Genomic DNA, 14,738 nt, shown 5'->3' with positions numbered 1-14,738 from the left:
CTGAGCTGAAATCAAGAGTTGGACACTTAACTGACTGAGCCACCCAGGAGCCCTGACATTTAATTGTTTTTATGTTTGAAATTATACACAAACTTGATGCTAAGGGAGATGTTTGGGTTTTGTAAGAATAATTTGAGAATTCAGTCATTAGTTTTATCTCATACACACCTTAAAAATTATATAACGGTAGGCAAAGAAGAAAAACCTGTAGGACAAAAGAAGAAAAAATAAGGTAGATTAAAACTTGGAATATGGAGGGTCATCAGCAAGCCGAAAAACTAAGAAGCTCCTTCCCCACAAAAGACAGCCAGTTAACAAACATATAGGCATCAGAGTAATTTTGAGAACTCTAGAGACAGGTTGAAAAGCCATAGCACACAGGCCAATGTAAAACTGAAGGGATTCAAACACAAGTGTAGGAAGTTCCACATATTTGCATGCATATGTGTGACACTCCCTTGTCCCCAGTGAGCAGTGAAACCGGGAGGAATCTCCCATACCAGAGTAACTGCCTTGGGATTGAAACAAGGAAGGGACTGTATGTTCAATATTCTACCTGTCTGGAGACAGCCTGAAGGACTGGATAATCTATAGCTTCATTTAGAGTGCTTATGACCTGTGGCCAAATTTGGAAACCACTGAAAATATTTTATAGCTGCAGTTCTGCGAGCAGACACCAGTGGGAACAAGAGATCAGAAAATGTTTCCCTAGTTAAGATGAGATAAAACCAGTGTTAAAAAAAAAAAAAAAAAAGGAAGTGATGATCGTTTATCCAAATGCCCAAATCTCATGAATAGATCACAATAAATAAAAGTAACAGGGAAACAAGGCCCACCCAAAGGGAAAAAAAAAAAAAAAAAAAAAAAAACACAAAAAACAACAGACACCAATCCTATGGAAAAGCACATTTATAATATTCCTGAAAAAGAATTTAAAATAATTGTTGTAAAGAAGCTTAATAGACTAAAAGAGAACACATTGAGATAAACAAATCAGGAATATATTGCATGAGTAAAATGAGGAATATCAACCAAGAGATAGAAACTATAAAAAAGAACCAAACTGGGGAGTCTGGGTGGCTCAGATGGTTGAGCATCTGACTTCAACTCAGGTTATGATCTCATGTTTCATGGGTTTGAACCCTGCGTCAGGCTCTGCTGACAGCTCAGAGCCTGGAGGTTGCTTCAGATTTTGTGTCTCCCTCTCTCTCTGTCCTTCCCCTGATCATGCTTTGTCTCTCTCTCAAAAATAAACATGAAAAAAATTAAAGAAAAAAAGTACCAGACTAATTCTGAAGTTGAAAAATATGGTAACTGAGCTGAAACTGCCCATGAAGACAGGTCATTTGAAATCCATGAGTCAGAGAAAGAAAAATATGGTTTCAATCATATATGAAGTTTAAGAAATAAATGATTAAGGGGAAAAAGAGAGACAATCCAAGAAACAAACACTTCACTATAAAGAACTGATGGTTGCCAGAGGGGAGGTTGTCAGAGGGGATGCGGGGGGTTGGAGGGAATGGATGAAATCAGTGATGGGGATTAAGGAGTGCACTTGCTGTGATGAGCATTGGGTGATATATGGAACTACTGAATCACTCTAATGTACACCTGAAACCAACAAAACACTGTATGCTAATTATACCGGAATTAAAAACTTAAAAATAAATTAAATGGAGTCAGAGGAGCAAAAATAGAAGGAAGAAAAGTTAGAGGCTATGGGATATATGGGATACCATAAAGGGAACTCCTATACGCATTATTAACATCCCAGAATGGAAAGAAAGAGGGGAAGGGGTAGAGAGTATATTTGGCAAATAATAGCCAAAATATGCTCAAGGAGGAAAGAAATCGTCATAAAAGTTAAAATTTAATGGAAGTCCAGTTTATCAATTATTTCATCCATGGATCATGCCTTTGATGTTCTATCTAGAATGTCATTGCCATAATCAGAGGATGCTAAGAAAGAGGAACACTCTTATGTTGTTGGTAGGAGTGTAAACTGGTGCAGACACTGGAAAACAGTATGGACATTCCTCAAAAAGTTAAAAATAGAACTACCTTATGATATAGCAATTGCACGACTAGATATTTACCCAAAGAATACAAAAATACTAATTTGTTTTTTTGTTCTTTTGGTTTTTGTTTTTGTATTTTACATGTTTATTCTGACAAAGAAGGTTGTAACACACATAATCTTCTCTTGCCTACACGATATTTTTTTATAAGGTAAGTAATGGGCATATATTTTCATTTTGAATCCAGGGAAGCCAGACCACTTGCCTGAAATTAAAGGAAATCAGAAGAATGGCTGGAAAAAAAGGGAAGGCGTGGTCTCACTGTACGTCCAATTCTGTTTGCATTTAGACCATGCTGCTTCTGGTCTGGTTTAATCAAAATAGTAAAATCAGTCAATAGGCCACTAGATGGGCTTTAAACACTATTTTAGTAGGATAAAGAAAGCGCATAATCATCTCTGTTTTTGACAGTGTTCCCAAATGACAAAAGAAACTCAAAGTTTTGGTTCCTTTGCTATTTGAAACATGACTGTTTAAAGATCATGCCTGGGTTGCTGAGCCATAGAAGAAGTGTGACGGAAAGCAATGATGGACTCTACAAAACCCACAGAAGAGATCCGTGGTGTGCAGGCGTCAGAGGTGAGCTGGTGAAGTCCCCCTCAGATGCCATCTGGGTGATGACCACGAGTGGTGCAAAGCTGAAGGCTGGCTTCTGCCATTAGATCCCCATAGGGTATCTTTTGAAAACAACCTGGGCTTCAATGGCACTTCTGAAACCAGACTTTTTTTTCCTTTTCACATAATTAATTTATCCTCAATATCATGAATCACAAAAACACATTTTTGCTTGAACACAGGCATGAAATATAATTCACTTTCTTTGTTGTGTCCAGAAATGCCCTTCACACATATAGTAAATCGTGCTCGTTTGACAATTGTGTCCAAAAATACTAATTTGAAGGGATACATGCACCACAATGTTTGTAGACACATTGTCAAAAATAACCAAATAGCCCAAATTTCCATCAACTAATGAATGGATAAAGAAGTTGTGGTATATATACACAACAGAATAATAGTCATAAAAATTTATGAAATCTTGCTATTTGCAAAGATGTGTATGGAGCTAAGAGTATTATGCTAAGTGAAATAAGTCAATCAGAGAAAAAAATACTAAAAATAGTATATTATTTCACGCATGTGTGGAATTTAAGAAAAGAAGCCATTATGGGGGGTGGGAGGGGAAGAAAGGCAAACCAAGAAACCAATTCCTTTTTTTTATTTTGCAATTTCATTTTATGTTTATAAATTTTTGAGAGAGAGACACGGCATGAGCAGGGGAAGGGCAGAGAGAGAGGGAGACACAGAATCCGAAGCAGATTCCAGGCTCCGAGCTGTCAGCACAGAGCCCCATGTGGGGCTCAAACTCAAAACCACAAGATCATGACCTGAGCCGAAGTTGGTCACTTAACAACTGAGCCACCCAGGCGCCCCCCAATTCTTAAATATAGGGAGCAAACTGATGGTTACCAGAGGGGAGGTGGGTGAGGGAGATGGGCTAAATGGGCAATGGGGATTAAGGAGAGAACTTGTGATGAGCACTGGGTGTTTGAAGTGTTGAGTCACTAAATTGTACACCTGAAACTATTATTACACTGTAAGTTAACCAGCTGTAATTTATTTATTCATTTATTTTTTTAAAATTTTTTTTTCAACGTTTTTATTTATTTTTGGGACAGAGAGAGACAGAGCATGAACAGGGGAGGGGCAGAGAGAGAGGGAGACACAGAACCGGAAACAGGCTCCAGGCTCTGAGCCATCAGCCCAGAGCCCGATGCAGGGCTCGAACTCACGGACCGCGATATCGTGACCTGGCTGAAGTCGGACGCTTAACCGACTGCGCCACCCAGGCGCCCCAATTCATTTATTTTTTTAATTTTTTTTCAACGTTTATTTATTTTTGGGACAGAGAGAGACAGAGCATGAACGGGGGAGGGGCAGAGACAGGAGACACAGAATCGGAAACAGGCTCCAGGCTCTGAGCCATCAGCCCAGAGCCTGACGCGGGGCTCGAACCCACGGACCCCGAGATCGTGACCTGGCTGAAGTCGGACGCTTAACCGACTGCGCCACCCAGGCGCCCCTAACCAGCTGTAATTTAAATAAAAACTAAAATTAAAATTTCATTACCATATTCAATGTGATCTAGGATTTTCCCTATGTTATCTACTGGGAGTTTAATAGTTTTCCACTTTCTATTTAGGTCTGTGACCCATTTTAAGCAAATTGTTTTTAAGGATGTAAAGTCTGTGTCTGGAATCTTTTTTTTTTTTTTTTCCTCTATTGCATGTGGATGTCTAGTTGTTACAGCACCATTTGTCAAAAAGGTTATCTTTGCTCCATTGTATTTCCTTTGTTTCTTTGTCAAAGATCAGTTGATTATATTTATGATGGCCTATTTTCTGATCTCTCTCTAGTTTCTTCCACAGATCTATTTATCTCTTCCATTCAAATACCATGCTGTTTTGATTAATATAACTTTATAGTAAGTCTTGAAGTTAGGTAGTGCTAGTCCTCCAGCTTTGTTCCTTTGACAATTTTTTACTCACGTGATTTTGTTTTTTTTGTTTGTTTGTTTTAGTTATTGAGTTGTAGGACTTCTTTATATTTTCTGGATATTATCCCCTTATCAAATATATGTTGTTCAAATATCTTATACCTTTCCATAGTTTGCCTTTTCACTCTGGGAGTTTTCTTCACTGTGAAGAAAAATTCTAGTCTAATGTGTCTTCGTTGTCTATTTGTGTTTTTTTTCCTTGTCCTTTTTGGTGTCATACCCAAGAAATTTTGATAAATCCAATGTCATGAAGCTTTCATCCTGTTTATTTCTATCTTTATATTGATGGGTCTTAAATTTAGGTCTTTAGCTCATTTTGAGTTGATTTTTGTGTGTGTTGTAAGAAAAGTTTCCAACCAATTTCTTTTATATTTTTCATTCTATCCAGTTTTAACAATGCTGTTTATTGAAGAGATCATTTTCCCATTGAGTAGCCTTGATATGCTTGCTGAAGATCATATGATCATATACATCAGGGTTCATTTCTGGGCTCTTTTTTTAATCCTGTAGGTCTGTGTGCCTTTATGCAACTTGTTTGTTTGCAAACTGTCTGTCTGTTTGTTTGTTTGTTTTCCCTGTAGCTTTGAATGTTGTGAAATAAGGAAAGGAGCGTCCTCGTAGTTCTTATTTGACTCATTTTTTTCACTTGTTTGCCTCTGAAATATTGGGGATAGCACTTTGCCCTGTGTCCTCCCATCTCTTACAGATACAAGAAAAACTTTTTTGCTTCTGTTTTTGTTTGTTTTGGGGAGGTTGTTTGCTTTTTGTCTGTTCAGCTATTTACTTGTTATTAGAATGCAATGACAACTTCTAAATTCCTTACATGCATAACCAAAAACTAGAAATCAAGATACTTTCCAAAACTATCAGAACAAGGTAAAGTAAACTTGAAAATATCCAAAGATGAATATTTAATAAAATTTTCCACTTTTCATGATATGATTTATAGCAAACCATAAATAGAAGTGGATTTTCAAATTTAATACATTAAGGTGACCCCCAAAGCCTTAAGGAAACTCTATGCTTGATTGTAAATCTTTGAAAGTTTTTTTTTTTTTTATATACTAGCTATTATCTCTATTTCTCTTCTGTATTGTATTTAGGCTTTCATTTAGTACTGCATTCTCTTTAGCATTTGTTATTGTGACTTATATTAAGAAATGTATATTTGAGGGCACCTGGGTGGCTTAGTCATTTAAATGGCTGACTCTTGATTTTGGCTGAAGTCATGATCTCATGGTTCCTGAGTTCAAGTCTCACATCGGGTTCTGCACTGTGCAGAGCCTGCTTGTGATTCTCTCTCTGTCTCTCTCTGCCCCATCCATGCATTCTCTCAAAATAAATAAATCAACTTAAAAAATAATGAAATGAATATTTGATTTTATCTTAGTTCCTGGAACAGAACTTCTAAAAACCTTGAAATTTCCCAAGTGATAACAGTGATAAAGATGATAGAGCATTTTTTTGTTTTTCATAACAAATCCCTCTGAAGTACAGTTGAATTTATGTTAATGAAGTGATATTTGGAAAGCTCCTAGTTAATCACAGGATAGGGGCTGGTTGCTAGAAGAACCAAAAATTGCCTAAAGGGTTGAAACTTTGAGTCCTTGACCTCCCTGGAGAAGAGAAGGGATGGAGGCTGGAATAATTATGGCCAGTGGCTTAATGAACCATGCCTAGGTATTGAAGCCATCATAAAAATACCTGAAGTGTGAGATTTAGAGAACTTTTAGGCTGGTGAACAAGAACATAGCCATGTGTTGGGAGAGTAACACACCCCAAACTCCATGGGGATAGAAGCTATTGTGCTTGGGACCCATTCAGACCTGGTCCTATATATCTCTTCAGCTGGCAGTTGATTTGTATGTTTCAAAATATACTTGTAATAAGACAGTAGTAGTAAATTCCTGAGTTCTGTGAGCCTTTCTGGTAAATTATCAAACCTGATGTTTAAATTGTAGTTACTCCCAATTTGTAGCCAAATCAGACAGAAATTAGAAAACTGAGATGGACTAGTTATGATTGGCCTCTGAGATAAGGTGGGGTAGTCTGTGAAGCTGAGCCTTTAACCCTTGTGATCTGAAGCTAACTACAATTAGTGTCAGAATTGAATTGTTAATCTATTCAGTGACTACAACTTTACTTGTCTTGTATATGTAATGACTCTCATCCTTCTACTTTGACATAAATTCCAAATTTATATATTTCCCTGCATAAATCAAATTCAGATTTGCTGCACCCTAGGCACCCAAAACTCAGCATCCACAGAATAGATCTAGGTTTCTGTAATTTTCTTAACTGAATTTGTTATCCATTTGTCCATTCATCCACTCACAATATAGTTATTGATTTGATACTGCAAGTCAGAAAATGGGCTTAGTATTTGAGATGCAACATAAGGAACACAAACACAGTCCCTGATATTATAATATGGTTCAATTAGCTGAATAAAAGTAGAATACAAATAATAATAAGTGTTATAAGCATTGTAAAACAAAATGCAATGGTTCCATATACAGGGAGGTCTACATAGCTTAGAAACTGGTAATGTGTTCATATAAAAATGATTAAACAAATTACAAGAATGCCCAGATTTTGAATTGGGGAAGGTGGAAGGATGCAGTAAGAATATTCCAGGAAGTGAAAATATTAGTTGTGCTAACCATAACTTAAAAAATAGTCTGAGAATATGAAAAAATTTAAAAAGTTCAAAAAAGTTGTAATATTGACATTAGGGGAAAGGAGAGAAAATGCGAACAGGAAATGGGAAAAAAGGGGGGTTAGGAAAAGTATCATGCGGATTAGTAAAATTTGGTTCTTTATTCTAAAGGCAAAAACAGGTGGGGTGCCTGGGTGGCTCAATTGGTTATACTTCTGACTTCAGCTCAGGTCATGATCTCATGGTTCGTGGATCTGAGCCCCGCATCAGGCTATGTGCTGACAGCTTAGAGCCTGGAGCCTATCTTTGGATTCTGTGTCTCCCTCTCTCTCTCTGCCCCTGCCATGCTTGCACTGTCTCTCTCTCTTTCTCTAAAATAAATAAAACATTAAAAAAATTTAAAGGCAAAAACAGGCTATTTGAGAATATTAGGTATCAAATGTCCAATGCAAGGAAAAAGATGTCTTCTGGAATTTATTTGAATATGATGATGCCTGCCTGAATGATGATGTCTGCTGATTGGATTATTCATATATGAAGTTTCTGTTTTAATAAGCAATTTGTTGCTCATTTGTAAACCAAACATTTTTTTAATTGGTATTTTCTCTCAAAAGTATCATCCCAATTGTTTTTATGTCCAAATTATATCTTTAAATACTATATAAAAGTATGCAACTTTATTTATCATGTATCTCTTTTTCATCCTTGAGTAACTTCTACGCCTCTGATGGCATGGATTAGATGTATTTCTTCAGTGAATGTAAATATGTATCAACCAATAAGTGTTCGTAATGTTTTTTCTTTTTAAATACTGTATATTAGGTAAATCCATATTTTATAGTTTTCTGACAGTTTTTAATTTATTAACTATGTAAAATAGTTACCATAATTCAGTTTGATAATCAATAATCAGTTTGATGTCAAAAATAAAACAATCTATCTCATATGGTTTTTGTAAAGTTAAAAAGATTCAATTTTTAGAAAAATACTAATACATAGTATTAAATGTAGATGGTGATGGGGTGGCTGGGTGGCTCAGTTGGTTAAGCATCTGACTTTTGATTTCAACTCAGGTCATGATCTCATAGCTTGTGAGATCCAGCCTCACATCAGGCTCTGCACTGACAGCGAGGAGCTTGCTTGGAATTCTCTGTCTTCCTCTCTCCCTGCTCCTCCCTTGCTCATTCTCTCTCTCTCAAAATAAATAAATAAAAATTTTAAAGTGTAGATGGTGATGGTCATAATGTGGATGAGGATGGTGGTGATGATGATAACAAAAATGAATGTACATCTCATTATTTAATGATTATAAATGGCATTATACTGCGATAAACAGATTGATTCTAGGCAAAAGCATTTGTGATGAGTATGTTGTTTTGTTTTTATTTTTGTTTTTAAGGCTTAAACTATTTCTTTTTTTTAATATATGAAATTTATTGTCAAATTGGTTTCCATACAACACCCAGTGCTCATCCCAACAGGTGCCCTCCTCAATACCCATCACCCACTCTCCCTTCCCTCCCACCCCCCATCAGCCCTCAGTTTGTTCTCAGTTTTTAAGAGTCTCTTATGCTTTGGCTCTCTCCCATTCTAACCTCTTTTTTTTCCTTCCCCTCCCCCATGGCTTCCTGTTAAGTTTCTCAGGATCCACATAAGAGCGAAAACATATGACATCTGTCTTTCTCTGTATGGCTTATTTAACTTAGCATAACACTGTCCAGTTCCATCCACGTTGCTACAAAGGGCCATATTTCATTCTTTCTCATTGCCACGTAGTACTCCATTGTGTATATATACCACAATTTCTTTATCCATTCATCAGTTGATGGACATTTAGGCTCTTTCCATAATTTGGCTATTGTTGACAGTGCTGCTATAAACATTGGGGTACAAGTGTCCCTATGCATCAGTACTCTTGTATCCCTTGGGTAAATTCCTAGCAGTGCTACTGCTGGGTCATAGCGTAGGTCTATTTTTAATTTTTTGAGGAACCTCCACACTGTTTTCCAGAGCGGCTGCACCAGTTTGCATTCCCACCAACAGTGCAAAAGGGTTCCTGTTTCTCCACATCCTCTCCAGCATCTATAGTTTCCTGATTTGTTCATTTTGGCCATTCTGACTGGCGTGAGGTGATATCTGAGTCTGGTTTTGATTAGGCTTAAACTATTTCTTACAAAAGTTGTTTTCACAAGTTCTTTTCTAATTTGGGAAACTTTTATTTTAATTAGAATTGTCATAAATTATTCTCTAGAGACTATTGTTTCAGTAGAAACCTTGCCTTTAGGGAACCAGCAGTAATGAACTCAGGCTTCCCTCCTGTTTCTGAGTTCCAATAATCTGCAGATGTGATCAGTGGCACTCCATAGTTTTGAATCATTCATTCTTACACAGAGTCCTTATAAAGTCTTCTATAGTCATGGCTGTATACTCCTCTCCATTGTTTCTTTACATTCTGAGACTTTCAGCCTGAATGATATCCAAATCAAGAAGTTATAAAGGAGTAATACTCTGAAACCATGCACTTGTACATTCATAAAAATTCTGAGGTACACCTTCAGCAGGTAAGTAAAGAATTGACAATGTTCTACTCTTTCAATTCATGGTCTTTATTTGGAATTTTTTTTCTCTCTTTTATTTTCCCCATCACTGATTTTCTTCTTTTTCCTCCACTTTTCACTCATTGACAACCTAATGCAAAATTTTGGAATTAACCGAAAGGATTGTTATTTTCCCAAGTTGAGAGTTTAGTGTTTGCCTTACATTGCTAGTGCCTCAAGGCATCCGTAGCAGAACACAGGAAAGTCTCTTTCAAATAATACACATTCCTCCACAATTACTTTTTTTCCTTTTCCTCCAAATTCATCAATATTTATTTTCTATGATTTTAGGAAGCTAGACTGAGCCCTTCATACTGTGTCACTGAATTAACAAATTTAGTCTCTATTAACTAAAATACTCAATTTGTGTTATTGTATTCAGAATAATCATTATAAACAATCATGATGAAAACTCCCAACTTTGATCTAAATTTGTTTTACTCTTTTATAAAGTGAATGATATGCCTATAAGTGAGAAATTTATCTGTGTTCTCACTTGTTTCCCCATTGTTAAGTAAATATATAAGAGTAAGTCAGTGAAAATATAAATAAGTATTTTGGTCAAAAAAATGAGCAAAACCTAAATTAAAACACACAAGGTCTTATTTCTAACATTGATCCTTCTATGATATAAATTTTAGCTAACCATTACAGCATTCACCCATCACATCTACTGAAAAGTAACAATGGAAATTCCCACTTATCTAAAATTAGCCATTCCAACACCTACCAATATCAAATTTGTGTTTCTTATAACCTGAAATTTGAAATCACTCTCTAATCCAAAACTTTCTTTAACAAAACTCCTCTCCAAGAATGTTCCTGTTTCTTTTTTCTTCACTTTTTATTCTTCATTTATAATACGAACTGTGCTTACACTTTTGCTTCTTCTCTTAGTAAAATTCAGAAGTTCAGTTTCTCTACCCTTCTCCCCAAATGTTTGCTCTGTTTGAATTAATTCCAAGATAAATATAATCGGCATTGATAAAGTCATATGTTTGATTCTTTTTCTTATTTTAAAAAGACCCGTGAGCATCTTATGCACTATGAGAAGTGATTTTATTTTTTTTTTTTTAATTTTTTTTTCAACGTTTATTTTTTTTGGGACAGAGAGAGACAGAGCATGAACGGGGGAGGGCCAGAGAGAGAGGGAGACACAGAATCGGAAACAGGCTCCAGGCTCCGAGCCATCAGCCCAGAGCCTGACGCAGGGCTCGAACTCACGGACCGTGAGATCGTGACCTGGCTGAAGTCGGACGCTTAACCGACTGCACCACCCAGGCGCCCCGAGAAGTGATTTTAAAGTTTATTTATTTACTTTTAGAGTGAGAGAGTGAGCAAGTGAGCATGAGTGGGAGAAGGAAAGAGAGAGAGAGGGACAAGGAGAGAGTCCCAGGCAGTCTCCAAGCTGTCAACACAGAGTCCAATGCAGGACTTGAGCCCACAAACCATGAAATCATGACCTGAGCCAAGACCAAGATTTGGACACTTAACAAACAGCCCCTCAGCTCCCCTGAGATATGATTCTATATGATGATTACATGAGGCTGACTTTACATTAATGATCAATTTAACAGTAATAGAGGTTGGTACCTATAACTAAAGAGTCATGAACCTATTATCGATCATGTCTAGTTGGGGTTTTTTAGCTTTTTTTTCTCACTGATAATAAAATATCTTTTCAAAGTTATTTTTGTATATGCATATTAATATAGAATTAGACTTGATTGCAAGTCTGTCCGCCAGCATTCTTTTACATCTGAATGGATTAAAGTCACTGTGATGTGTCTATCCCAAAGGGCACTACTCATATGTTCACATGGCTCATGAACAGCTAACTTCACTGTTAGACTCCATACACTGAGCACAGACTCACAGGTCTTTCAAAAGAACAATTGTGCCAATCTTAATGTAGAAGTGTATTCCACAGTTCATCTCAGGACTTATTTTATTTTCTTTTTATTATCATCTCTCCACAAAGAAAAAGATAATTTCTATAGTAAGGGCACTTCCAAAGTTAAGTTGCAAAGACCAACCATGAACTTATATTTTGTTTATTATGTCAGGTGGAAGTGTCAACATTATGGATCACAGAAACAAGACCAGAGTCATGGAGTTTATTCTTCTGGGGTTTCAGAATGAAAAGGAAGTAGAAATTCTTCTTTTTTCTGCATTCTTGCTCATGTATATGACGTCTCTGATTGGCAACACCATGATCATCCTTTTGGTGTGTGGTGACTACCGTCTGCATTCACCCATGTATTTCTTTGTAGCCAATCTTTCCTTCCTTGAAGTCGCCATCACCTCCACAGTGGTGCCTAAGATGCTGGCAAACATATTTTCCCTCACCAAGGCAATATCCTTCATAGGATGTCTCACACAGTCTTTCTTCTACTTCTTCTTGGGATCCACGGAATCCTTCATCCTGGTCGTCATGTCATTTGATCGATACATTGCCATCTGCAACCCATTGAGGTATGCCATCATCATGAACAAACAGACATGCATATTGTTGCTTCTGGGATCCTATTTAGGTGCATTTTTGTCAATTTTAGCACCATCAATCTTAACTGCTCCTCTGCCCTTTTGTGGACCAAATATTATCAATCACTTCTTCTGTGACAGTGGCCCTGTGCTAAAGCTGGTCTGTGCAGATATCGCTCTGGCTGAGCTGGCTGACTTTATCTCCTCTGCTATGTTGCTCTTGGGCTCCTTGCTCTTCACAGGAGTGTCTTACATGTACATTATTATTACTATCCTTAGAATTCCTTCTGTCCAGGGACGGCAGAAAGCTTTCTCCACTTGTGTTTCACACATCACTGTTGTGACGCTTTATTATGGAAGCTCCATCTTTATTTACGTCCGCCCAAAAAAGGGTGATGTGATGGATCTTAACAAATTTGCCACAGTGCTGAACACCATTGTAACACCGATGTTGAACCCTTTCATCTATAGTCTTCGAAATGAGAAAGTCAAAGAATCCCTGAGAGATGCTTTCAATAAGTATGTAGGCATGTTAACAAATTCAAGATCTTTAAAACCACAAAAATAATATCTACAACAAAGATATCTTCATGTCTGGCAATAAAATGATTTTGTAATATAACTGAAAGTTAATATGCTTGCATAAGGAAAACATTTAGGAGAACATATATCACTTCCTGATTTTTGTCCAGGTTTACTTAACAGTAAGTCACATAGATCTAAAATTATGTACATGCATTCATAATACATACAAACATACTGATAGATAGACAGATATAAATACATCAGTAATTATTATTCCCATTTTTTCTGTGCCTCCAGCGTTTTAAAAATCAAAATTTTGTACAGTCTAAGGATTTTTAATTCAAACAAAGCCAGTATTAGGTGTTTCTTCTGTAAGTATTTTCTTAATTTACCACAGTTTTCAAATATTAACTTATATTTCACATTTGATTCATATGGATTGTTTTTAGAAGAAAATATTAAACATGATCTGACTTCAACTTTGAAATGTTGCGTATATTGTCCCTTTGTTACTTAAATTTGGATTTTAATTGTGGACTGATCTACTCATGACTCCATGTCCTTAGCATGTGTACTCAAATTCTATGCCATAGAATATAAGGATATATCTACCTGTGGCAAAGGAATTTATCAGAACTTACAGGCCTCTGCTAATTATGCAGACAACTGATAGGTAAGTAGCAGAAATTTATCACAATGGCCTATTTACAATATTTTTTTTTCAGAATAGTAGGAAATTACTTCAGATACTGAACTTTGAACATAAAAATTTTTATAATAAGAGGTTTTATTAAAAACTAATACTAATAATGACCTTGGAATTGCAACATAACTTAGATTGCATCGCTTTTTCACTATTTGAAAGGACAGTAAAAATATCTTAATTAGGTATAAGTGAGAAAATAACTCTAAAGTAAGTACTTAGACTAACATGATCTATGACCCATCATTGTTACTGTGAATTCACGAAAACTGAGCTCTCTCCATAACGAGCACGTAATTTCAATCCACAGATCACAGAGGTACTCTTCTCATATACAACAAAATTTTCTGACCATTAAATACTCTGTAAATGTTTCAAGCATGGCTTTAGCCTTGCTTACAGTAAACTGATATAAAAAACTACAATTTGATTTGTCAATTATTCCCAGATTCCTTCCTATCTGTCTTTTCTGATTCCTAGCTGTTACCTTCTTATACTCTCCACCTCTCTGACTTTAAAATTCTTACTCTTTTAGAAAAGAAAAAAAAAACTATTAATAATTGTGCTCATCTATTCTCAGTTAGTACCCCCATGTCCTAGCAAGACTTCTATGGCGTGCCTGGATGGAGACCATTCATGGTGTTGAAATCACTATGTGCGAAAAGAAAGAAAATTAGAATTTTCACTCATAGAATGCCTTTGAAGTTATTATTATTTTACTTTACTGTATTGTCATCAATAAAACCTAGAAATATAATTAGTGACTGTATGAAAGGGAGCATAACATTTCTGAAGAAAAAATATAAAATCAGCTGGGTAATCACAAGGGGTGACAATAAGATTCCTAGCAACAGATAACTTTTTCCATCATAAGCCTCAGATAAGGCAGACTTCTTCACATTCCCTGGATATTACAGCTCCTAGGACCTCCTACACTAAATGATATTGAACATGGATCACCTTCCCTCTTGCAATTGGATGGCGAATTTTATTGCCTAAAAGACTGAGTTTTCAGAATAAGACATTAATGGTGACTGTTTTATTCATTTGTGTTCCATCCCTGGCTAAATAAGTTTCAATTAAGTGTGTTTCAGTAAGTTACAACTGAAGCACTATACTTTTATAATAAGTCATG

The 14,738-nt window shown here is 36.2% G+C and overlaps 1 protein-coding gene across 1 annotated transcript; it reads left to right on the top strand.

Moving 5' to 3' along the window:
* The first annotated feature begins 11,974 nt into the window (after positions 1 to 11,974).
* LOC147584579 (olfactory receptor 6M1-like) lies at positions 11,975 to 12,943 on the top strand. Its single transcript, XM_086717027.1, has one exon. It carries the CDS (start codon positions 11,975 to 11,977, stop codon positions 12,941 to 12,943), a length of 969 nt encoding a protein of 322 aa, XP_086573153.1.
* The last annotated feature ends 1,795 nt before the right edge of the window (positions 12,944 to 14,738 follow it).

The sequence above is a fragment of the Puma concolor genome, chromosome A1 (genome assembly GCF_028749965.1).
Source record: "Puma concolor isolate L17-30 chromosome A1, mPumCon1.1.hap2, whole genome shotgun sequence".
NCBI classification, from domain to species: domain Eukaryota; kingdom Metazoa; phylum Chordata; class Mammalia; order Carnivora; family Felidae; genus Puma; species Puma concolor.
This window is presented reverse-complemented; position numbering and strand designations above follow the sequence as displayed.

Excerpts from the sequence above, each read along its gene's own strand:
- LOC147584579 (XM_086717027.1), top strand. The coding sequence starts at position 11,975 with ATGGATCACAGAAACAAGACCAGAGTCATGGAGTTTATTCTTCTGGGG.